At 33.2% G+C, this 24,985-nt stretch overlaps 1 protein-coding gene across 3 annotated transcripts in view; it reads left to right on the top strand.

Annotated features, from left to right (window-relative positions):
* The window catches only part of LOC106668036 (TOG array regulator of axonemal microtubules protein 1-like), a 58,379-nt gene that overhangs the window by 8,337 nt on the left and 25,057 nt on the right, over positions 1–24,985 (top strand). Inside the window, exons 2-10 of one of the 3 annotated variants that reach the window (XM_024225607.1) lie at positions 12,195–12,566; positions 12,712–13,042; positions 15,533–15,607; positions 17,567–17,687; positions 19,210–19,306; positions 20,920–20,989; positions 21,245–21,313; positions 21,600–21,796; positions 21,936–22,027. In XM_024225607.1, the coding sequence (XP_024081375.1) occupies positions 12,195–12,566; positions 12,712–13,042; positions 15,533–15,607; positions 17,567–17,687; positions 19,210–19,306; positions 20,920–20,989; positions 21,245–21,313; positions 21,600–21,796; positions 21,936–22,027 (1,424 nt within the window). The remainder of the gene's footprint in view (positions 1–12,194; positions 12,567–12,711; positions 13,043–15,532; positions 15,608–17,566; positions 17,688–19,209; positions 19,307–20,919; positions 20,990–21,244; positions 21,314–21,599; positions 21,797–21,935; positions 22,028–24,985) is intronic. The other 2 variants (XM_024225608.1, XM_024225609.1) reach the window with 2 other exon arrangements.

Raw genomic sequence — 24,985 nt, forward strand, 5'->3', positions numbered from 1 at the left:
AATAATTTTATACAATAATAATATTGATAATGAGATTTATTGTAAAAATAATGTATCTATAACAAAACATAACAAAAAAGCGTTTCACACTCGCATCACGGAAAAATATTTATACAGGAATTTTTGAACTGTAAATTAACCGACATGCTTTCACAAATAGCATAAACAATTTTGTTTCAAGAAAAGAAATATGTCCGAACAAAAAAATCGGTAACCGTGTGAATTTTCAGAACTCCCTGGTCCGTAACAATACAAATAAGTACGCATCCGCCATCTATTAACCCAGATGTGCTGCAAGTAGTGGACCACATATCCTCTTTGAGCGTAAACAATAATGCATGGGGGACTTTCTTGACGTAACAATTCAATCTGTGGGGGGGGCCTCAGGGCGATGAGATCGGACCAATCTTATACGTCATCTTTACACCCTCCACTTTCTTAGTTTCCTTTGGCGGCGACATGCTGTACTATCCTCTGATTCTGATACCCAATTACTTCTGAAGAGCTCCAGTGTTAATAATAATAATAATAATAAAGGCTTTATTGAACTTAAGAAAGGAAAAATGACAATTGTGATTTCAAAGCATTTAAGGACATGGATCTTGGATCCGTCTGCCAGAGGTCGTTGGTTAAACAATCAATCAGAATCGAAAAAGTACACAATAAAGTAAGATAAAAGTTACAGCCTAGGCAATAAACTGAAAAAAAAGGAAAAATAACAACTGTTAACAGAAAAATAGCGAAAGAGAGAATAGAAAAACAGGTTGTACAATACAAATCAAAAATTAAACTCCTTAATTAATTCATATCTGTAGTTCCATGCATGCCTAGCGTAACGAATTAAGGGCCGCGAATTTGAGCCACTCAAAACCCGTAACAGGTCAACTCTGGGGAGAGTGAAACATCCGAGATGCAATAACCGAATCTCACCCAGGGATGAGCACTCCGCCAAGAAGTGGGATACAGTTTCAATAGAGCGCGAATTACACAAAGAACAGATTCCCAATTCCCCTCTGATCCAAACAGCCGAGTTTAAGTGCAAAACCTCACTTCTTAGCTTAAATAGCCATCGCAACTCATTAAGAAAAAGATCGTCAAAATTATCTTCATGTAGGTCAAACAATGCAGGAGAAATCTGTACCTCTTTGTAAAGTGAGAGATGCGTAGATGCTTGGACACGTGACCGGCTTTCTTCGCTATGTTTTTTTTTTTAATTTGCGTAATAAGAACTGAAAAATAATTATGCCAGTCCAGGTTGTCCAAGTATATGAGGAAGGGCAAGTTGTACTTTTCAAAAAAATATTTCCAGTATGCGAACCATGAACCATTAGTCTTTACTACCGCCAAAGATGTTATTTTTGTGTATCTAGTATCGGGAGACATCAGAACTTTCACAATATAGGAGTAGTGATGCTTAAGGGTATACACCAAAATTAAATCTATGTTGATCTCTAAATATATTATACAAGGTGGCCCAAATCGATTCAGCCACACTTCCAGATCTTATAGGAAATTGAACGCTGAGTAAAAAAGGTCCTATGAACCTGTGTCCGCAAACCCTTCAGCTCCGAGCTACAGGCAAAAAACCACGAAAAACTACGGTTTTTTTTTACCTTATTCGTAAAATTGTTAGTAAACCGTTAGCCTGACCGTAAAACAGCTCGAAACAACATCTGTAGAGGATTAATTTCTGCGTCGAATGAGATTAAAACCAACCTAATCGGCCGAAAATTCTATTTTTGGCGATTTTTCGAAGTTAGGAGGTGAAGGGGTACACAAATTTCACCATTTCTGACATTTTTATCGAAAATTCACAACTTGAACATCCTATCAAAAAATTCTCCGTTACAAACCTCGTTTGTTGGTGATCGAATTCTTCGTCACATTAGACCAACCCCCAGTCCCATTCATGAAATATTCGAATTTTGGCTAATTTACTGCTTTTCACCCAAATCGAATGTTACTGTTTTCTGATGGGTAAGCCTTTCACTGTAATGTGCAAATAGTTTGATATTTCTTTTTAAGCCAGTTGCACTATCCGATAGGATAATTATATCGTCAGCATACAATAATATTTTAATTGTCGTATTACCTATACGAATTCCACATTCCAGGGCATTTGGGAGGTCAGGTAAAAAGAGAGCGAATAAGATTGGGCTTAACTGGCAACCCTGGCGCACACCGCAAGACGCACGTTTCTTCATTCATATTCTTCAATAATACTCCTATCCTAAAAACTGACTCTGGACGCTATCCTACGCACGTTTCTTCATTCATATTCTTCAATAATACTCCTATCCTAAAAACTGACTCTGGACGCTATCCTTGGGTACTATCTCGACTCTCGTCTAACCTGGAACCGACTTACACGAACTAAAAAATCAAAATTAAACAGGCCTTTTGGACTACTGTACAAATTATTACTAAGAAAATCACACGTATCAACAAAAAACTGTAACAACTATATTATTCTACACCGGAAACCGATTTGGACATACGAGTTAGAACTACGGTCACCCTAAACCTTCTTACATCCAAAGAATACAATCCTTCTAATTCAAAGTTCTAAGAATATGTCAACGCGTCCTACTACGTTTCAAACACTACTCTTCACACTGTCCTCTAAATACCTATCGTTAAAAACCTAATCCCAAAAAAAGTTTCCACATTCCATAAAAAACCAATCTAACCTATTAGCCCGATGCATGTCCAACATTACCCATCCCTACAACCTAGTTCGACGACTGAAACGGAGATGGCCTAGGGCCTCCTTATGAATCGTAGCTGTATTTAATTTGACAGTTGGTAATAAAAAAGTAAAAAAATAATGGCCGGAACATCACATTTAATTTATTTACCGCGGACACTGTGGCATAAAGGGTAAGACATAGTAGATCAGTTAGCCAAACGAGCGACAACAGGCGGACAATACCAGGACATAAAGCTGCCAAAGGCAGATGCGAAACGTACCTTAAACAAGCATTGGTTAGTGGAGTGGCGCAACTAGTACAACAGTGGAACAGCGGGAAACTTCTACAAATCGCTACACCCAGAATTGCGCTCCATCCCATAGGTTGCAACATTCAATGTTTCGGATACGCACCAACCACTGCATTTGCGGGGCTTATTTGCACAAAATAAATTGTAGAGCGTCCCCAAACTGTGCCACCTGTGATCAACCAGAAACTATCAAACATTTGATTTTAGTGCCCAGAATACGAGTCTACCTAATAGAAGTCTAATAGACTTCCTTGAAAATCTGTACAACATAAAAGAAATCAGCAAACCGGTCAGCTGAGAGAGCCTACTTGCTCTTAACAGAGTGGACGTATACCAGGTCATATATTCTTTCTTACAAAATAGTGGCATCAACGTGTAAACGTGAAATCGTTAAGGTAGACAGTTCAATCCCCTTGGGGTTCAGCCCGGATGCGGTCGGGCTCTCTAATCGCGCTGGGCATTTAGACCCCATGATGTGGACTTTTCCATAAGACCATGCGTTATATTTTGTAAATGGTTTTTATCCACATCCTCCTGAAACGCCTGTTTTATGAAGAACAGTAGCAAAGTGTGGACGAGAGCCTCCACTGGCTTTCTGCGGCCGGCGGGGATCCCCTCCTCGTAGGACGACTATTGGCTTCTCGAGTGTTTGATCTTTATTTATTCTGTAGTATTTATTGTAGTTAGTTGTTAGTTAAATATTGCGTCTGTTGCTTGTTATTTATTTATTACTTCTTTTTATTTACTACTACTTGTTAGTTTGTGTCTTCAAATTGCCAGTTTTTTCAAAATGTAATTTGTTATTTGGTAGGTCTACACTTCTATTTGTTCATTGCTGTTTGTCTTTATTATCCTTTGTTGTTGCTGTTGTTGTTTTCGTACCGAATTTTTAATTTTTAGTACTTATTGTGGTTGATCAGTATTTATTGCTCTCGTTACTTGTTATTTATTTATTGCTTTATGATTCTGAATTTTTAGTCATGTTACAAAATAGAATTTGATATTTCATAGGTCCGTACTCTTGCTGAATGTTCCAAAGCAAAGCAAAAAAAATATATTTACCAAAGCTTGAAGGTCGAAGACCGAAGCAAACTGGGCAAAGAATAAACACGAGGTACGCGGAAGCATTGACCGAATGTTATGCAAATCGCGATGAATATATAATAGACACTACGACCTGAAAATTATTATTCACAACAATTAATGAATTCAGGATCAATGAAGATAGAGACGTTCGAAACGCTCGTTGTGCTTCTTTGTAAAATGAATTGGAAAGCAGTTAAAATATGTTCTGCTTTCTCATTACGAAATATTCATCCTAAGATTATTTTCACAAATTCGATTTCCTTTCTAATTTCCTCGTTAGAAGTTTGAATACTAAAATTTCTTAGTTATGGCCCAAAGAACATGTTAAGATTAAGAAATCCGAGGGACGATATCCTGGATGAATTCACCAGGTGTAAAACAATCTACGAATTTCCTCAATATATCAAACAGGAAAACAAAAAAACTAGGCGATGCACTAACACAGGTTAAGAAGCGAAAGTGTCTTCCTAAAAAGTAAATGCAATTTTCAAGCTATGCATTAAAAAAAGATCGTTTTCACAATAGATCAATCTAAAGAGAAATGTGGCAATCTAAGAACATTCGTTACTTTCAAAACACTTTCAGAATTTAATTCAATTTATAAATTCTCTAGAAAGAGATCACTAAATGATAATTGTTATTCAAATTAAAAATTAGTTTGATATTACTAGTGCAATACACCCAATTTATGTTAAATGCCTCGAATTATGAATTGAATACAAGAAACTAATGTGAAAACACTTCTAAAATAATATAATAAAATACACATCCATTCGCCCATACATTAACCCATCGAGAGAATTGAAGGTTGAATGATAACAAACAAGACAATTAATATTCATCGTTTTAGCTCATTTTGTGCTAGCTTTTTTCCGATTAAACGACGAATAGTTCATTTTAACAAGATCTAATAAATTTTGATCAAATCCAATGAACAAAGCTTAAATATTGTTGATTTTAGTCAAGGTTGTTGACTACGATAGTTTGAGGTCATCACCATTTTTCTTATTATTACATTATTAATTTTGTTTCTCTTACAGAAATAATTTAGGCTATAACCCGTCCTGTACATTGTTACTTCATAATATTTTATAAATGCTTACTAAATATATACTTTATTGATCTTGAAAAAGGGTAACACGTATTGACGTATTGGCAGCATAAGTGGTGTACAATAAATTGTTCAAAATGTAGGCCAGAGTGAAAGCGAGTTAAGCGGTTCTTTATGAAGAAAGAAGCATAGTCACAATTTAAGTTTATATTTTAGGCGTGAGAACAGAAAAAAATTTAAGTTTCATTGATCAATTTACCAAAAGTGCCGTCTGGTTATTTATGAGTTTATTGAAAAGAAACAGATTCGGAGATGTTTAGTTGGTTCGCCGCTATTTTATGATTTTTCCACTTTTAGTTTATAATTTGAACTTTTCATAAAGTCGCGTTGATTTGACAAGGACAATCACTTCGAAGGCAAAGAGAAAGTTTAACAGATATGCACAATATGTTAATCTGTTATATTGAAATTATACATTGAAAACGACATCCTTGATTAGATCTAAACGATAAAACCAATATTTATTTAGAAATCGTGAGATGCGGTCTGGTGTGATGTAGGTTTCAGAAAAACATTTCCTTTATCGTGCCAACGTTTCGATCTTTATTGAGATCATCTTCAGGGCCTGGGATTTACAAACATGGTTTACATATAACAATTACATTTTGTATGTGGAAAAATGAATTTATACAATGCAAAATATATTTTTTTATATATTCAATCAAAGTATTTCTACTGACTCAAAGTGTTTTTCTTCTGTGTAATTGTGTCATTCTTGCGTGTCGTGCGAGAGTGCCAGTGAGATAATACGAATACTCTCGACACGACACGCAAGAATGGCACAATTACACAGAAGAAAAACACTTTGAGTGAGTAGAAATACTTTGATTGAATATTAAAAAAAAAATATATATATATATTGTTTCTACTCTTGAAAGGGCGTCAGCCACAACATTACTTTTTCCTTTTAAATGTTGAAATTATTATTATCGTACTTTATTAAATTCAATAGTTTTCGTGGTCCGCTTGACCAATTAATATCTTTCAATTAATTTTTAGTTGAGATAAAAAAGTCAGTATCACGAGCGGGACTCGAACCCACGATCTTCGGATAGATTATGAGTTGTGAGAGAATATGTCTAACCTGAAGGCTATGTGTGAATACTTTAACTTTTTTGGGTGAAGTTTGAGGTTTCAATTGATATCATGTGATTTGGTGTCGTGACAAAAAAGCCTAGAAATTTTTTACAAAACTCATACCGTTAAAAGTCCAACATTGAGCACCATATCATACATTAAGCGAAAAACAGCTTTAATTTTTTTTGGAAAGGAGTAATCTTAAAAAATAGGGGTTTTTTTTCAATTAATTAAGGTTGTTTTGGTTGAGATAAAAAAGTCAGTGTCACAAGCGGGATTCGAACCCACGAGCTGCACTACCACTTGAGCTATCGTGACTTCGATCCACTCAGACACTAACTTCCCGTCTCAACCCCGCCTTTTGAATTTTCTCTCCTTTTTGCCATTTTTCAAATGTCGTGTAATCGGATTGGATTCTCGGCGACAAGTGAAATGGCCACGGAGAGCTTTAGTGAAGTATACTTCATTTTACTTATTACATTTATTAGGTTTCGTGGTCCGCTTGACCAAATAAATTCTTTTCAATTAATTAAGGTTTTTTGGTTGAGATAAGAATCACGTTCGAATCCCGCATGTGACGACACTGACTTTTTTACCTCAACCAAAAAAACTTAATTAATTGAAAAGAATTTATTTGGTAAAGCGGACCACGAAAGATAATAAAACTTAAACATAGGATTAAATTCTAGCCATTAAAACCTTTTATTAATTATCTACTTAAATAGTTATAACTTTGCAAAACTATGCTTCCTAGAATAACTACCAAATATTGGTTGTATGGCATTCCCAATTTCTAGAATAATTTAAATGTCGTTGAAGTTTGGTCTTAAAAACTGAATATATGTACATATTTACGATTAACATTTACACCTTACAAATACAATGCACCACGTGGAAAGAGAACGTGGACTGAATAGCCAATAGTTCTGATCACGTCAATTGCTTCTTAGCCCACCTATAGCTTGCCTCGAAAATGGAAATTCACCTAACCTAAAGAAAAACTTCCATCTTCTTGCTATTTTACATACAGAATTGCACCCCTCGCTTAAAATCGGAACAAACGATTTTAACATTGAGTTTACGCGAGCGACGTGTTCCGCGGTTGTCGACCCCAGGTGTAATCGGGGGGTAAACATTTCCGGCCAGACAAAGAGACCTCTAGATCAATGGCAATGTTAACCGTTTAAATAAACCAGTTACTACTGTCCTAGCTGTCAACTTTTCCTCCTATCGATTTGACGTTTCAATAAATATAATCAATAATTAAACACTTGTCAATTATGAAAGGATAATTAAAAAATGTTAAACTTTCGATTTCTTCTTAGACAATTAACAATGTATGTATACGAAATCATTGCTGGTCGTTTAAAACTAAGAATGTCCAGTGTCAGCAATCATCAAAATGATAAAACTTTAAATCGATCTTTATGTCATTTCTACATACATCAATTATATATTAAATTTACACATATTATTCAATTAAAGATTTACATTTTTTTTAATTTTGCAGAAATTTTAATAATTCAATTACAAATGAAAAATTGGTTAAAGTAAGATTCAGAATAACGAATAAATATACATCCAAAGACTGTTACCTGCTGTTCTGCTACGGTCTTAGCAGGATGTTATTAATTTCTGCTGCTTGATCGTTCTGTGTGTTAACATGTGTCCAACAAGTGTATTGGCTTCTCTTTGATATCACAATACTTACATTCAACATTAATTTTTCTTACATGTATCAGGAGCAGTTTAACATCACCTATTTTGAGTAGCATTTGAGCGAAAGGCTCGTTAGATATAATGAAAAAAATATCGCCATTTAAAGAATTTTTATCAGATTTGATTAGTTCTTTTACCTGTGCTAAAATATTTTTATCGTACCTGACCTCCCGAAGATGAGGTTAACCATATCTAGTAGGCATTGATCTCCCAATGCAGTATAACTTCAAGACAAATCAACTTCATTTTATGTTTTTACCATAGCCAAAGTTACATTGTAAAAGTCTATATACATTGATATATACATCATCATCATCAAGTCATAGCATATATAAACGTTATACTAAAATACTACAGTATCAATTATTGTCTAGCACCAACATATTCTTCTGCAATATAAGATATTTAAACGTACGATTAGTAGTTTTGGAGTCATTTTTGGCACGCACGTTGACCACCTACTTAAAAATGTTGCCCAGGCTGATACGACATTGCAAAAATTTTGTCATTTACTTCGTCGTTTAGTAGACTTTTGGACATGCAGAATTACAACGGACTATTAGACAATTTGGGAACCATATGTTTAATAAAGATTAGACCTAGCGACGAATTCTAGCTTCATCAAATTCTCAAAAAAATATTTGTTCTTTTGGTCTTTTGGTCGAGGTGAGCTCTACTTAATTTCAAACATTCTCATCAAGAAAGCCAGAACAGTGGACAAAGTAAGATTATGTTGAAAACGACTTACTAGAATTTGTCATAAGAGATTTTTCATCAATTCTACAAGCTGGTAGTCTGCTCTGAAAGGAGGGAAGACACGATTGTACATACCCTATTAAATTGTAAAATTTGTATAACTTTTAAGTTTAAATGTATACAGTGAGGTGCATTTTTCGACACATTATAGGAAAAACAAAGTTCCACTTGCTTAAATGAATTATGGCGCATATGACTTAATTTTCTAATTAAAATGAATTTCTTGTAAGCATTGGGAAACACTTATTTTAAAATATGTACTACGCTTAGGAGAAAGCTGCATGGGTAAACATATGTTTGGTCGTTACCAAAGATTTTGGTCTGTCTATCCACGCTGGGTTAGTCTGCAGACGCGTTTGGGCGTTTCGCTATTTTAAATGTGTTTGTGTGATTGAAGTGATAGGCAGAACATAATAATCAGTAAAGCCAAATTATAGGTTCATCAACCCGAAGAAAGGTCTAAGTTTTCGCGGCGTGGAAGACAAATTTAAGCAACACCCTGCCGGCGAGCTTCTCGCCATAGTTCCATTATGCGAGCGATTAACAACTTAGAATCTAGTACAATTAATTAACGTTTTTAATTGAGATAAAAAGTCAATGGCATGAGCGGGATTCGAACCCACGATCTTCGGCTAGATACGCCGCTGCTCTACCACTTGAGCTATCGTGACCTGGATCCACTCGGACACTAACTTCCCATCTCAACCCCACTTTTTGAATTTTCCCTTCTTTTTGCCATTTTTCAAAAGGTGGGGTTGAGATGGGAAGTTAGTGTCCGAGTGGATCGAGGTTACGATAGCTCAAGTGGTAGAGCAGCGGCGTATCTAGCCGAAGATCGTGGTTCGAATCCCGCTCGTGCCACTGACTTTTTTATCTCAACTAAAAACCTTAATTAATTGTATTTAATTAATTGGTCAAGCGGACCACGAAATTATGAATTTAGAATCTAGTGTGAATGTGAAATTAGATAATAGAGAAAGTTTCATGTAAATTATTATTTGGAGATCGTGAGATGCGGTCTGGTGTGACGTAGGTTTTAGAAAAACATTTTGTTTATCGTGCCAACGTTTCGATCTTTATTGAGATCATCTTCAGGAAAGTGTTTGTTTTCTATGTAGATGTGTCATTCTTGTATGTTGTGTTGAAAGTGACAGTGAGATATTGATGTTTTATGTCTATATATGGAATCTGTAGTGTCCAGTTAGCAATCCAACTATTATTTTAATCCTAACACGTCCTAGATTTAGTAGTCCTTTGATAATTGTTTTTGCATGCCTCTTTCCTGGGCTATTATTCCCATTGAGCGGAGGACTTATTGTCTAATAGATCCGCGTTTTTGGCAGTTTGGTAAGCCACAAAAGGGTTGAGGGCCAATAAATGTCCTCATTGAACTTTCCTTGGTCAGTTTATTGGCCTCTTCGTTGCCCCTCTGCCCTGTGTGCCCTGGCACCCAGACAAGTGTAATTGTGTTATTTTCTCCAATGTCTGACAGGGTTCTACTGCAGTGCAAAACGGCTCTGGTCTTTACCGTCGATGCGTCAATTGCCTTCAGTGCCATCAGGCTGTCCGAGTAGATGGCTATTCTTCTATTGATAATCCCCAACCTTTTGATCTCCCTGGCACAGTCTTCAATAGCCACGGTTTCCGCTTGAAAAACGGTGTATATTTTAAAAAGGAAGTTTTCCCGCATCACAGACCGTTTGGCCTCAACGTACTCGACTCCTTTTTTGAGTAAGGCATGCACCTTTCTCCTTGAGTTTCTAGACTGTCGGGCGTAAGACACCTCTTCTGCCGAGAGGTTGGCTATTTCTTCCAGAGAGCTAGCTTTTGTAGATCTAGTTGGTGGGACACTCCTGCCTTTACCAGGGGCACAATTACCGGCACTAGAAATTTGTTGTGCTTTTATTTTTTCTGTTGGTATAGTCATTTGGTTCCGAGGAAAAGCTGGGGATCTAAAAGTCCGCCCGCACAGAGCCGCGCATATACGGGTAAGGTGACTAATATTCAAGGAGGTGGCAACAGTTGCCTAGGGGGACGGTAATGACCACAACTTATCCCCTGCGGCCATTCAGCTCTAAGCATGTTGCCTTACACCATAACTTGGGGGTGTTTTCAGTTGGGGGTTGTCTCCCTTAGCTCAGAGTTCCCCGTTATTGCGCCGGGAGTCGTATTCGTCCCCCACCGTTAGTCAGAAAGATTTTGCCCGGGCTGTACGTGGCCAAGGCCTTCATAGTTCATGGACATGGTGGAAGGACTTGAGGTCCTAGGAGTTCATTTCCAACTGAGCATTTCTCGGTATTTGTAATTCCCACCAACCTAGGCTATTGTTTGAAACACCGAGGCTCATTAACCCCCATTTACATCCCAACTATGAAGCAAACTATACAGCACTGCCCAAGTTCCAGCAAGCTGCCATGTTTATCTTCATTCGAACCAAAATATCCAGTTTTTCTTAGCCTCATATCTGGAATAGACTCATTATCAAAATTATAAGGCACTTCCTGTATAAGTTGAAATGTGATATTTGGTATAAATATAGATCTTATATTGTAAAACCGGTAAGAATCTGAAAATTATACTTTTCCCAAAATTGCCAAATGGCCATGATATACCAGTTGCTGTTCGTGCATCAAAACATCCACTACCGCTTCAGCTGGTTTTCTTTCGAACTGCATACATATTACATTACAATTTCAAAGTTTTACTATTTTAATTTATTCTTTTAAAAGTAGTCCTTTTGTAGACGGCTTGTTATTATTCTTATACAATTTAACAAAAATGACAAAATCCATCATATCCACTGTGGGCTAATCATGATAGGTTTCTAGTGATACAGTCAACAGTGATTACTAGAGCCCAGATTTATATGCAATAAAAATCCTCAAATATACCTTATAATATGCACTAAAAAAAATTCAAAACATTAAATTGTGCAGCATGAATGAGAGAGACCTGACTAATAATTAACTTTTTAACCAAGATTTATTTTTTATTTTTGGCCTAGTGCATATTCATTTTGAAAGGAAATAAGACAGAAAAATCTACCAAACTAAAACCTATATTTTAAAATAAACCAATAATAAAAAAGACACTCGTATTTTATTGGTTTTTCAAACTATATGTATGTATTTTCATTGTTATATTGTTATATTAATTACAACATACTTATTTTAATGTAAACCAAATTAAATGAGGTCAGAAATTCATGAGTTTTATGATGGTTTGAAAGAAAATTCACCAAAACGTCATTATAACATAGATTGAAATTTAACTAACATTATTCTTTCACTAAATGATTTTCTGGGGTTTTGGTGAATTTTTGAATGCAATTATAATAAATCCAGGATCTTGTGATAACAGACGATTAATTTTTGGCTAACTACATTAGTGATTCACTAATTAATTTACATTTTATATTTTATTTATTTATTTTTTTTTTGTAAAGGATGATTGGAGAACAAGAGTTCGAGGTTTGGACAGGCTGGCCTCCTGGGCCCCAGGGAGGTTGAACAGTGAAGAAGGGAGGCATTTGCTCCTTTATCTGGTCGGATGTCTTAGCGAGGACCCAAGGCCTCCCAGGTTAGTCGCTAGTCTCCTGCGGGCAACCAGAGCATCTCTTTCAATTTCTCCACCCTGCCTGGGATCCTTGTTGCCTTGGCTTGTTCCTGCTCTCTGTCGCCACCTGGCCGGAGGAGCCCCTCTTCCGGCAAGGCTTGAGGCCGTCGAAGCTATCAAAACCTTGATGAGGATAGCCACACCAGGTCCCATTGTTGCTATACTCTTCAGCGACAGGTGCCTCTACTCTAGAAGTTCAAAGGTAATTGAATTTTTAATGAAAATGATAAAATGCTCATTACCATCATCCCACCCCTGGTGCAGATGTATTTACTACCTATGACTACCCCCTCTTGTGGTTTATATAAATCATATACCAATAAAAAACACATTTATTTGTTTTTTAGCTCCGTGAAAATTCTTTGCTCTGTCTTCTCTACGCACTTATGACATTCCCCAGCAACGAGTTCGACTGTCCAATCCTTGCTGAGAAGATCATCGCAATGGCAATCACCGAGCCGAAGCGGAGAGTGCGTCAGGCCATTCTTGAGAGCCTGGCCGTTCTAGCGCAATTCGTCCCAAGGAACACCCTCATTCTCCACGCTGAGGACTATGACAACCCAGATGACGCTATGTTCTTCTATGAGGGCCTCCAGGCAAGGCTCGCACGCAGGCAACTTCCAGCCGTCTCTCACGAAGGTCTTGTTCTATATTCTCTCCAGATACCACCAACGACAGGTAATCATTTGCGGTAACTTTGGAAATGCAACGTTTCCTTAAATATTGGCCCTTGCCTTATCTATCAGACAAAGAAAAACCTGTAGTTGTTTTCCATCATAACATTAATTGTACTTTTGATCTGATATAATTTGATCAGATTGTTTATTAGCTGTTTTAAATGTTAATGTTTGCTGATTATTTGGAGATCGTAAGATGCGGTCTGGTGTGACGTAGGTTTAGAGAAACATTTTCTTTATCATGCCAACGTTTTGATCTTTATTGAGATCATCTTCTGTATAATAATAATGACACACCTACATAGAAAACAAACACTTTGAGTCCTGAAGATGATTTCAATAAAGATCAAAACATTGGCATAATAAAGAAAATGTTTTTCTAAACCTACATCACACCACCAGACCGCATCTCACGATCTCGAAATAATCATTAATTAACGATCAGTATACACCACACACATTAACGTTTGGAATAATATCTACTTATTATTTTGAAAATGAAATAAAACTCTACTTTCTTGCGCTAAAAAAATATGTTCACAGATGACAGAACCACAATTAAGCTGCATTCATGCAGGATGATGAAAATCTGAGCGGGGAGTGAAGGTGCCATTAGAAGTTGAATTTATCCACATGGGCAATCACTCCCACTCAAAACAGAATGCTTGCTAAATCTAAAATCATTAATTTGTAATGATACATGTGGAGTCTTTTGTCTGCATTCATTTACAGGTTATGTTAATATTTGCGCTGGATAGGTGCTAATTTTATTAGCTAGTTCAGAGAGCTTTAGTGAAAGTACACTTCATTTTAAACTTATTAAATTCACTAATTTTGTGGTCCGCTTGACCAATTAATATATTACAATTAATTAAAGTTTTTGGTTGAGATAAAAAAGTCAATGGCACGAGCGGGATTCGAACCCACGATATTCGTCTAGATACGCCACTGCTCTACCACTTGAGCTATCGTGACCTCGATCCACTCGGACACTAACTTCCCATCTCAACCCCACCTTTTGAATTTTCCATCCTTTTTGCCATTTGGAATTATACACAGNGCTGCTCTACCACTTGAGCTATCGTGACCTCGATCCACTCGGACACTAACTTCCCATCTCAACCCCACCTTTTGAATTTTCCCTCCTTTTTACCATTTTTTATTTGTCGCCGAGAATCAAATAGATTACACGGCATTTGAAAAATGGCAAAAAGGAAGGAAAATTCAAAAGGTTGGGTTGAGATGGGAAGTTAGTGTCCGAGTGGATCGAGGTCACGATAGCTGTAATGTAATAAATAACATTTTTGTAACATAAAAATCAATTATAAATAACAAAAATTAAATAATCAGATAATAAATAATTATTTTTAAAACTTTAACTATTATGAATGGTGAACAGACTAGGAAATTGAATCAGCCGTCAAAGATGTCTTTTTCTTTCTGGTGGATTTTTATATTTTTTGTACAGACAGGGATTGGAGGTGACTGTTCAATCATTGGTGATAGGGCAAAGGAGATTTTTAGGACTTCATATATGTCCAGTTTGAAGTGTCATGAGATAATGCAACAGTACACTGAGCACAGTTCTTCAAGCTTATCCACTTGAAACATTAGAACCAATAGAGAAATTAGGTTGTGATATTTCCACAAAATAACATTTTTGTAACATAAAAATCAATTATAAATAACCAAACTTAATTAATCAGATAATAAATAATTATTTTTAGAACTTAACTATTATGAATGGTGAAGTAGGAAATTGAATCAGCCGTCGAAGATGTCTTTTTCTTTCTGGTGGATTTTTATATTTTTCTTACAGACAGGGATTGGAGGTGGCTGTTCAATCATTGGCGATAGGGTGTAGGGGATTTTTAGGACTTCAGATAAAATAAGTTTATCTGAACAAAAATTAATTCAATATTTAAATGAAAACTACAACCAGTTTTGAAAATAGAGCAAGTTAATAATTTCATCAATGATTAATTTCCACAGTCCAGATTAATTCCACAAATTTGTTATATAATTTTTGAAGAATGTTTCTTCTTTGTGTCTAATAGTAAGCTATATAAGTTAAAATTTAATGGAAAGTAGTTGTATATTTACTAGTACATTTCAGCACTAGTAATTTAGTTATATTTGTAACAAATAGTTGTTACTTTTATTTTCTCTTGCATTTATTTATTTACTTTATTATTCTTAAATAAACAGAAACCTTGCAGGACGTTGGGGTGTCTTTTATAAATTTAATTAATAGGATGTTAATAAAGAAAAAATTGCGTTTTAAATTGAATCTAATGCTAACCAAACAGATATAAAAATATATTCACCTTCAAATAAATACACCTTCCTCTAACTCTTTCAAACAAAATAAAAAATTGTAGGTAGATCCTAAATAATTAGTAAATATATTTACCAATTTTTTAATGTTAAGTACAAAGTAGAGCGAAAATGTCTAGTTGAAAAAACAAAACAAAACAAATGTTTTTTTCAGGTGTGCTTGAGTTTTATCGGCTTAGGAAAAACAGCCCTTTCAGAGAAAGTTCATGTAAATGGACACACAATTTGGGTCAGTAAAACAACTTATGGAAAAAGTGACTGCAAGTTTATGTTACTCTGTGATTTGTCCCACTGGTAGTGGTATATTTATTTTTACCTATTTATGTTTCTACAATATTTAACGAAAATTAAAACAGTAATGTAACTTATAATTTCAATGTCATGAATATTCACATAATTTGATCAAAATTGCAACACCAAACATAAAACCATTTCACTAGCTGTTACTGTTGTCGAGAACACTATATTTACAGTCATGTGTATTTCATCTTGAATGTTAGTTTATGTTAATAGAATTTATATGTAATTTTGGTGATTACTTATTATTTTAGTCTGCCTACCGAGGCTCATTAAAAATGCACTGAGGTGGAGGCTTAAAGTGCCTTGAAATGCAAATAAGTAAAAAGTATGTACTGCTGGAAAAACTAAAAAACTATTTTTTTAAAAATCATCTAAATCACATGAAACATCAAGTTTATTCACCGACACTAGTACCATACACATTAGTAGAAGCATTAGAATGAAGAATAGCTGAAACAAATTACCAATGTTCCGAGAAAGAAACTTGGGACAAGCAAAAAAGAAAAAAAAATAGATCAAACTCGGGATGTTTAGTGATGATTGATGAATCTCCAAGTTATGGCCAGTAACACCTCTATAGTAAATTTTGCTAGATGTTGCTAGATTTTGCTATAGTGATTTTTACTATATTTAACTAACTTGTATAACTTAAGTGGAACTTAAGTTATCACAACCAATCTTTTCTTTTTTGTGCAAAAAAGATTGTGACTAATTATTTCCATACTGCATCGTATGGAGTGATAATGAAGATTAAATGAGCAATTTCTTGATTGAAATTATCATTAATTTTCTTTGTTAGTGTTCTTTCTTTTGCTTTTCATAGATGAAAAATATTTCAAAAAATGGACAAACTATTGAGTATTTGTGGTGGTGGAGGGAAAGTTTTGAGTTTCCATCAATAAATCTTCTAAAGCAGATAAATTAATCATAATTTATTCATTAGTCATTGAGCTTTTCGCAATAAGCTAATTACATTTGCTGACAAAAAAACAGAAGAAGTGAAAATATGAGGAAGTAAAGTGATAATTTCATAGATGTATAATTTCCTTTTTATTTTTTAGGCATGTTGTTGGTGGTGGTTTTAAATGAAAATATTGTTTTTCCATGCTTTGGCCATTTGCAAGAAATATTTTATTTCCTAAAAGTTACGTAAACAATAATCATGAAGAGCAGTCAAAAATAAAATATTCTAGAAAAACACCTTTTTTATTTTTATTATTATTATTATATTTTTATTTATTTTTTAACCGACATTTTGACCTTTATTCGGGACATTTTCAGAGCAAAAAGTGTGGTGCTAGTCTTGTGGTGTCATATTGGTTTTGTGCGAAATTGTGATGACAACAATGAGCAACAACAATATATAAACATTATATAAAAATTTTAAAAATTAACTATTGTTTCAACAAAGTCCAAAAAGCAGCAAAAATATTTCTTGAAAATGGCACAAGTTTATGTTGAACCTGAAATACTGGGTAATTTATTAGGGTCTGTTTTTACTCAAGGGTTTGTGGAATTACTCAAACATGTTTCGGCATTGCACCATCTTCAGTGAGGAACTCCTGGCACGAGATGCCGCGCATCAAAACAACTATATTTTCATTTAAAACCACCTTCATTAACAGGTGGTGATTTACCTTATTTTCACTTCTTCTACATCTTGTAAAAAAAAAAAAAACTCAAATACTATTGAATAATTATCATCAATAAATTAATATATCTGGTATAGAAGATTTATTGATGAATACTCCAAACTTTCCATATCCACAACCACAAAAAAAACCTCAATTGTTTGGCCATAACTAAATGAATTTTCTCTGAACTAAATTTTACACATACTTTTTTTTAATACAAATGATTTGATTTTTTTTTTTAATGGTTTTTTCAGGAACAGATGTAGAATGGATTTTGAGTGGTTCAGGCTCGTTGTCATCTGGATCTGCCAGGTCTAGATCTCAGCTTGATAATTCGCAAAGAATTGTCAGCCAGTCTTCTGAAAGCATGTTTAAGTACGTACTAAGTTAAAACAAATGGTTTTCATTATATACATATATATATACATTTTTTAAATTTATAATAGACATTGTTTACATTATTTGCATGTATAATATAACTTAAAGTATACGCTGGAAGTGCCTTTAAAACTATAAACCAGCTTTCACTTTTAAATAACAATTATAACCCTATCCACCAATGAAGGTAGATGTGAAATGACAAAATGCTTGACATACCAAAGCAGCAAACTAGGAAAATTGTAAAGAACTAAACTACTTTCATGGATCTATGGATTAGAAAGATCAATGGCTGTAATTGCTATCACTGAGAAAAAGACTTGTTATATTTTTAATATAAATTTGAGCATATTTCACTTAGTGATTAAAGTGTTATTTCTGCAAAAAACATATATCAAATAAAATATTTTGTTCAGTGAAACCACCAATTTTACAGCTTGTAGCTTGATATCAAGCTTGTAAAGCATGAATATACTTATAGAAAAGACGCAACTGGAAAATAACACATTAGTTGATCCCTGTAGATTGGCCAGGGTGATCAACTTGCTATTAATTATTCAACACATCAGGGTATGATGCAGAGCTGTAAAAGTAATGTAAATGTTTTTAATTCAATAAAAATGTTTACTAATGGGATGAAAATAACTTTTGCTTAGAAAAGCTAAGCAAATGAACTAGAAAATAGAATCATATAAATATAAATAATTGTTTGAGGGAACAATTAACTGTATGAAATATCCATTACATTTAGTGGTCTGATTGACCAAATTACTTCTTTCAATTAATTAACCTTTTCATGTAAGGTTTCGGTTGAAATGAAAAAGTTAGTGACACGAGCAGGATTCGAACCCACGACCTTCAGCTTAATACGTCACTGCTCTAACCTCTTGAGCTATCAAGCATTGAAGGTCGTGGGTTCGAATCCGCTCGTGTCACTAACTTTTTAATTTCAACCAAAACCTTACATAAAAAGATGAATTAATTGAAAGATGCATGAAATATGTTCTCACCAAACATAAATAACTACCCTTCTAGAAAAAATGCCCAACTTTCAGTGAATTGTTCAACTAAGGCACACATTGAAATAACACAGCAATATATTTAATTATCATAAATTTGAATGTTATCAATTGCTGCTAATTCAATAAAAATGTAAATCCCATATTTAATATTCTTGTTGATTAGGCTTTATTGTTTGAATTTAAGATAGTTAATTGCATAAATATTCATTTTTTAATAATAATTAATATGCATGTATGCATAAAGAGTGTGCAACAATTTACCTTTGTATATCTTTAAATAAAACATAAAAATTAATTACTATTAATCACAAATTATAAAAGTTACAAGTTTTTGCTTTTTCTCAAACAGTAATGCTGAAACAAACAAAGTAATTGGGAATGTCCCAACACTCATTATTTTATTATTATTATTTAATATATTGCCTTATACTCAGTGTATTTTCAAATTAAATTAAGTATGATATAATTATGACAGACTAAAATTTTCTTTTGTTTAGTAGTTGGAATCGGGAGCCAACAAACACAAATCTGATGGCTGTTGGTACAGCAATACCTCAACGGAATAGCTATGAGTTCCTGTACAATAATAATTTTGTGAGTATAATGCTTTTTAATTAATTATTTAAGAGGATTTCCATTTTGATTTTTTGAATTGTGAGTGAATGTAAAATTGAATTCATTCAATATTTCAAAAATATTAACTGTTCGATCACTTTGTAAAAGATGGAGATCCAGACTAATCGGCCTGTTTCACGTGTCATCTAAATGATTACTGATATTTTCAATTATTTTTTTAATGACATATCTTTCAAATTAGCAGAGAGAAATCAGAGAATGTGAGTAAATAATCTTGGAAGAAGGGTAGAGTGAAAAAAAGGCCTAGGGCAATGGCCTTAGAGTCTACGGGACTAACATTTCATTTTATATCTTGTCATTGTCATAGAAAATACAATTTGTTAACTGCTGAATGCTGTGCTCTGTTTTGAAATTTATTATTTTTATACTTTTGAGGAAAAATCACTCAAAACCATTTTTAATTGATTTCTTTGTATACCTATCGGTAAATAATAAAAAAAATTGAGATTGCTACTGAATAACAATAATATTGAGCATTGACCATCAAAACCTGTTAATATGTATATTTTTGAAAAAAGTAATATTATGCAAAATGTATTAGTTTTTAATTTTCACGATAGACAATATCTGGACTTTTTTTGCATTTTATCTTTTGTGAACTTCCACAAGTTTGCAAAGGGTTGCCAGATAGACCCCAAAATAAAATAAAAGGCTGAACAGTTTGAAATTGTTTAAATAAAACAACCCCATAATTGTAGATATTTGTCTGATAGTTATATAAATGTATATTTTTATTTAATATTATTATTTATTATTTAAAATTTGTCTTAAATTTTAGATATTCTTTTTAAGACAAATGTCACCAAATATATTTAAACTATCAGAATTTTACAATAGAAAATCTAAAAATAAAATTGAACCAATGCTCAACAATACACTGATAGAAATAATGAAACTGAGTATGTAGATTCACTTATTGTAAAGGATGTTCCTAATCATAGATTTGTTGTTTAGAAGTAAAAAAAAAGGTTGTAAACAACAAATCTGTGAGCAAAAAGTAAAAAAAAAAGACAATACACTGACGTGCAGAGATTCATTAAGTTTAGGATTTGTGGTCGATGACTTTGCAATGGTCTGTTTGCATGACAACAACCTATTGATTATGGTTCAATGTAGAAGTCGTCTCTATCAAACATGAGCATCAAATGATCTACCCGGTCAGTACTCTTTTGCCAGAACACTGGAAAGGGGATAAAAAGACTAAAACAATTGATCAGGCTAGAATTGAATGCAATCGCCACTCAGCAGAAGGGGAAATGCTCATGTGTAAAATTCTAGGCTATCGGCCTCTACTGTTTACAACATTTGAGGTGGGTTGAAGTGCATCCAATTGTGATTGTTTCATCAAATAAAATTTCATTACAATGCTTCTGGCAATGTACATATAAGTTTATATCAAACACAGTATTATAATGGTTTATGAATATAAAGTATATTTAGTAGTGCTACAATCCACCATTAAATTTGTTTTAAATTGAAATAAAGATTATTAAAACAAAAAATAAAACAAAAAGGAAAGATCGAATTATAATATTGAATAGAATTATTAAAGCAGAATAATTTTGTTATAGGATGATAGAGCATCTTACGATCAGATCTGGTCAAATGACCCAAGACACAATCATCCTTCTTTGACCCAAGGCAAGTACTGTAGAGCAATAATAAACTTTTTCTAACATGATAATGTTTAAAATGAAACACAAAATGTCACAGCCTAAAATCTAGTTATGTGTTGGCCATCAAAAAGCTATAGTTAGAATACAAAATTAGTTATAAATTAAATAAAAATAATATTGATGATCATATTATTATATTCAGGCAGGTATATAGAAATTTAAACTTTTCCTGTTTGTTATTGTTTGGGAAACTAATCTTTTGTCATGTTTACTTTTAAAGGAACACGGCCAATCTATGTGAATTATCAAAATGGACCAGATTTACAAAGAGGATCAGTACCAGAAAAAGGTAACACGAATAACATTATTAATAGTGTGACCATATTTAAAAAATTGGCTCAACTTGTAACTTTTTCTTATAAAAGGATGAAACCAACCTACCTAGATTTTAGTAAATGTAAAATGTGCACAATATTTTTACATTTTGTAGTGAGAAATTATCAAACAAAAAACTTGACCTCAAATGGACAATCTTATTTTTACTTATGTTTAGAAACCTAGAAATTTCAAAAAGAAAACATGTGTTTTCAATTGTTTTATTTTTCCAAAAATAAATGTGAGCTTTGTGACAACAGGATTTCCACAACTGAATGTAAGTTATGCTGGAGGCTATCCGAGGAGAATGGGAAGAACTGAACTTAGTCAGAGCTGGTCTGGTACAAGGTGGGCACCCCAGCATGATCCTCCTCCGCACGTCAGCATGAAACAAAGTCTACCCCCTATCGGCCCTCAAACAATTGACTGGCGAATCAGAAAAGATAACAATCAACAGGTATTCAAAATTTAATCACTTTCCCTGAAATCATAATAAAAATATAAACTGTGTGTTAATTAACCAGCTTTTTGACAATATTATAACAGTTTGTAAATTTTAAATGGGTATAAAATACATAAAGTAAACTATTTTTTAGGATTCTGGATTCAGAATAATGCAACAGGAAGAGCTAAAAAAAGGAAGGTGGTCAAGACGACAAGACAGTTCAGTCCACAAGTCCAGATTAATGTAAGTACATCATTCGTTTCTTCCACATTTGGCATATTTAAGTGCATGGCACAGTAATTTATAACTATCCAGTGTTTAAACATGTTTTCATTAAATTAAAAAAACTAAGAGTAAAAAGTAGTAACTTTTACGTTTATTAAATGTTAAAATTGTATTTCATTCTGGTATGGATGTGTGGAATGGATAGGACATGTTTTAATAGGGGAAACAATGAAAAAGGCTATGAAATAAAATCAATTAATTTATTAATAATAGATATAAAAAATTCATTGAATGATTGTAACTTTACTATGCTCTATTACTACAAGTCATTTCAACCATAAATAATCAAGTATGTAGAAGAGTGAAGAGATTTAGTCAGTTTTTAAATAATGATTGACTTACAGTTGAAAATAGTTATGTGTATTTTAAACAAATACTTGTGAAATGGTTAGATGAAAATAAAAAAATGATAATATTTTTAATTGTATATTTAATAACAATGATTATTCAGAAATCGTGAGATGCAGTCTGGTGTGATGTAGGTTTTAGAAAAATATTTTCTTTATCGTGCCAACGTTTCAATCTTTATGGAGATCATCTTCAGAGCCTGGGATTTACAAACATTGTTTACATTTAACAAATACATGTGGGATGTGGAAAAAAGTGAATTTATACAGTGGAAAAAAAATTTTTTTTATATTCAATCAAAGTATTTCTACTCACTCAGTGTTTGTTTTCTGCGTATGTGTCCCATTCTTGCGTGTCGTGTTGAGAGTGCCAGTGAGATATTGCTGTTTTATGTTTATATACGTTGGATTTTGAAGGGGTGGGGAAGGAAGTCTGTATAGAAAAGACATTTTTGTATAAGCTTCTTTGAGGTAAAAAGTGTTTTAGTGTTTAATAACAATGACTAAAAGATAAAAATGTTGGAAGGTATAATAAAACCAGTTCCTCAAAACTTGACATGAATAGATGTGTATCATCAACTCTAAACTCAGTACAATACTAACTTTATTAGCAAAATGACTATTAAAGTACATATAAAATTAACTGTAAACCATATGTGCATGTAATGATCCAGTTATGCGATATTTATCATTACAATTATCATCAGGATACATTAAGGAAAATAAAATTCTCTTACTAAGGTTTAGTTTGATTCAAGGTTATTTAGTCAACTTGTAACTATCTCTGATATAGTTAGTAATCAGCCTTTAGCAATAATTATTGTCTACAAAACAATAAGGGAAGATACCATTTAGAAAAAAAAACTGTTTTTCATTAAGCTTTTGAGGAATATATCTCCTTAAAATTAGTAATTTACTAGGTTATAGAGTGTTAACTTTTTAAATGAGTAATTAAAGTAGTTTCACAATCCAGGCAATGTGAATATATTCCTTGCATGCTGTAACAATAAGGGAAGATACCATTTAGAAAAAAAGCTGTTTTTCATTAAGCTTTTGAGGAAAATTAGTAATTACTAGGTTATAGAGGATTAACTTTTTAAATGAGTAATTAAAGTAGTTTCATAATCCAGGCAATGTGAATATATTCCTTGCATGGTGTAACAATAAGGGAAGATACCATTTTAAAAAAAAAGCTGTTTTTCATTTAGCTTATGAGGAATATATCTCCTTAAAATTAGTAATTTACTAGGTTATAGAGGGTTAACTTTTTAAATGAGTAATTAAAGTAGTTTCATAATCCAGGCAATGTGAATATATTCCTTGCATGCTGTAACAATAAGGGAAGATACCATTTTTAAAAAAAAGCTGTTTTTCATTAAGCTTTTGAGAAAAATTAGTAATTTACTAGGTTATAGAGGGTTAACTTTTTAAATGTGTAATTAAAGTAGTTTCACAATCCAGGCAATGTGAATATATTCCTTGCATGGGGTAACAATAAGGGAAGATACCATTTAGAAAAAAAAGCTGTTTTTCCTTAAGCTTTTGAGGAATATATCTCCTTAAAATTAGTAATTTACTAGGTTATAGAGGGTTAACTTTTCAAATGAGTAATTAAAGTAGTTTCATAATCCAGGCAATGTGAATTTATTCTTTGCATGCTGTATAAACTGTACAGAATGCTGTAACTGAGCGTTTTACTTAAATTTTGCAACATCCATCATTTTTAATGTATAATTACTCATTAAATCTTTATTTGAGATGAAAAAAGCCAAAGGTAGTGGATTAAAATCCCTTGCGTGACTTTTGCATTCAACTATAAAACACATCTGTCCATTCTTCAGATTTAAACAGTTTTAATTTGAAAACTTTAAATGTTATAAGAATAAAACATAGGTGTTACATTAAAGCAGAGTGAAGGAGAAGTAATCAAAAACAAAATGAGAAGGAAAATAAAACAAGTTTGTAAATGAATTTTTTAAAAGTCCAATTAATTACTCTTTTCATCTAAGATTTTTGGTTGAGATGAAAAATTAGTGTCACGCATGGGAATCGAATCCAGTACCTTTGGCTTTTTTCATATCAATTAAAAAACCTTAGATGAAAAGAATAATTAATTGAAATAATTAATATGGACAATTATGGCCACTAAACAAATGTGAATTAGTTTTATTTCTATATTCAAATGTAGAATATAGTGATGCATTTATGAATTTTAATTTTCATTGATTTTGTTCAGTTGGGCCAAAACAGTTTCTCATATAAAGGAATGTAGTCAGGGTAATTTTTCACAGGATCTACACTTTTGCATTCATTGATATATCTTGTTCAGAAGAGCATTGAGTCAAAAGTGCACTACCAAAAATCGTATTGTCATCCCGAGTTTTTCGCTTCCTATATTAATAAATCCTATTGTTTATTATTCCAATACTGAAAGTGTATTTATAGATAGGCAGTATACATTCATAGCTTATTAAAAATTAATCTTGTCTTCTGGTCTGAAAATGACTGGTACTGTTTCCTATCCTTTAGAAGTGTTCAGTTTGTATCAGCAGAGGTTGTGTTTTACATT

Source organism: Cimex lectularius, unplaced genomic scaffold (genome assembly GCF_000648675.2).
Source record: "Cimex lectularius strain Harlan isolate CLEC.00 unplaced genomic scaffold, Clec_2.1 scaffold108, whole genome shotgun sequence".
Classification (NCBI taxonomy): Eukaryota; Metazoa; Arthropoda; class Insecta; order Hemiptera; family Cimicidae; genus Cimex; species Cimex lectularius.